The sequence below is a fragment of the Poecilia reticulata genome, linkage group LG10 (assembly GCF_000633615.1).
Source record: "Poecilia reticulata strain Guanapo linkage group LG10, Guppy_female_1.0+MT, whole genome shotgun sequence".
Taxonomy (NCBI): Eukaryota; Metazoa; Chordata; class Actinopteri; order Cyprinodontiformes; family Poeciliidae; genus Poecilia; species Poecilia reticulata.
Window position 1 is genome coordinate 27,229,702 of NC_024340.1, and position 914 is coordinate 27,230,615.

The following is a 914-nucleotide window of genomic DNA, read 5'->3' on the forward strand; positions in this document are numbered from 1 at the left end:
GATGCATTTATACTGCTTCAGAGATGAAAAATGTTTTGCTTTTTGAATGATTTGGGGATGACAGTACTCGCCCAGGGCACCATTCGATTCCAGACCCTGTGGTTAACTTAAAAAATAAATAAATGAAAGTATCACCAGAAAGATCCTTCAGTTGTATACATTTTTTATTAGTTGTTATGACGATACTTATGATTCTAATCTAATAAGGCTGTAATCATACGTGACTGCAAAAAAATCTAAATTAATTTTCAGCGTTTTTTTTGTTGTTGTTTTTACATATTTTCCCCAGAGTTACAGTGTGAGGATAAAAACATAATTTTACATGGAGATTTTTGTGTAAGGTGCCACAACGTTGGAAGGACAAAGTTGGCAYCATGAAGGAGATTCTGTTTCTCTTCCCTGTGCCTCTTTCAGGTTCTTACCCCCGCCTGTCTCTCAGCTTCAAACTGAAGAGGAACATCGGWTACTTCATCCTGCAGACATACATGCCTTCCATCCTGATTACCATCCTCTCCTGGGTCTCCTTCTGGATCAACTATGATGCATCTGCTGCCAGAGTGGCCCTGGGTAGGACTGTCTTGCCTCTGCACAGCAGTGACCCAAAGCCAAATGATAACTGTGCATGAAAGGATCCATTTATCCTATTATGTTTCAACATGTTGAATTTAGGCAGTTATTGTGTCCTTAATAAGGGAGATCCTTTATTTTCTGCACATTCGCTTTCTTCCTCTTTTTTATTTKTTATTTTTATTTGTAAATTGTCTCAAAGTATGTGAATGATAGCAGTGTGTAATRGGCTGTCTGGCTAAATGTCTGTTGTTCAGAGATGACTATGTACGTGACTCATGCAGCGCGAGAAGCTCTGCAGCCTGACCTTGAAGCTCGCTGTCTTTCTCTCTGCTCGTCTGTCTGTC

The 914-nt window shown here is 39.8% G+C and overlaps 1 protein-coding gene across 1 annotated transcript in view; it reads left to right on the forward strand.

Moving 5' to 3' along the window:
- Positions 1 to 914, forward strand: part of gabrb2a (gamma-aminobutyric acid type A receptor subunit beta2a) — a 46,486-nt gene that overhangs the window by 36,434 nt on the left and 9,138 nt on the right. The window contains exon 6 of the mRNA XM_008420897.2: positions 322 to 567. Within this exon, the coding sequence (XP_008419119.2) occupies positions 322 to 567 (246 nt within the window). The remainder of the gene's footprint in view (positions 1 to 321; positions 568 to 914) is intronic.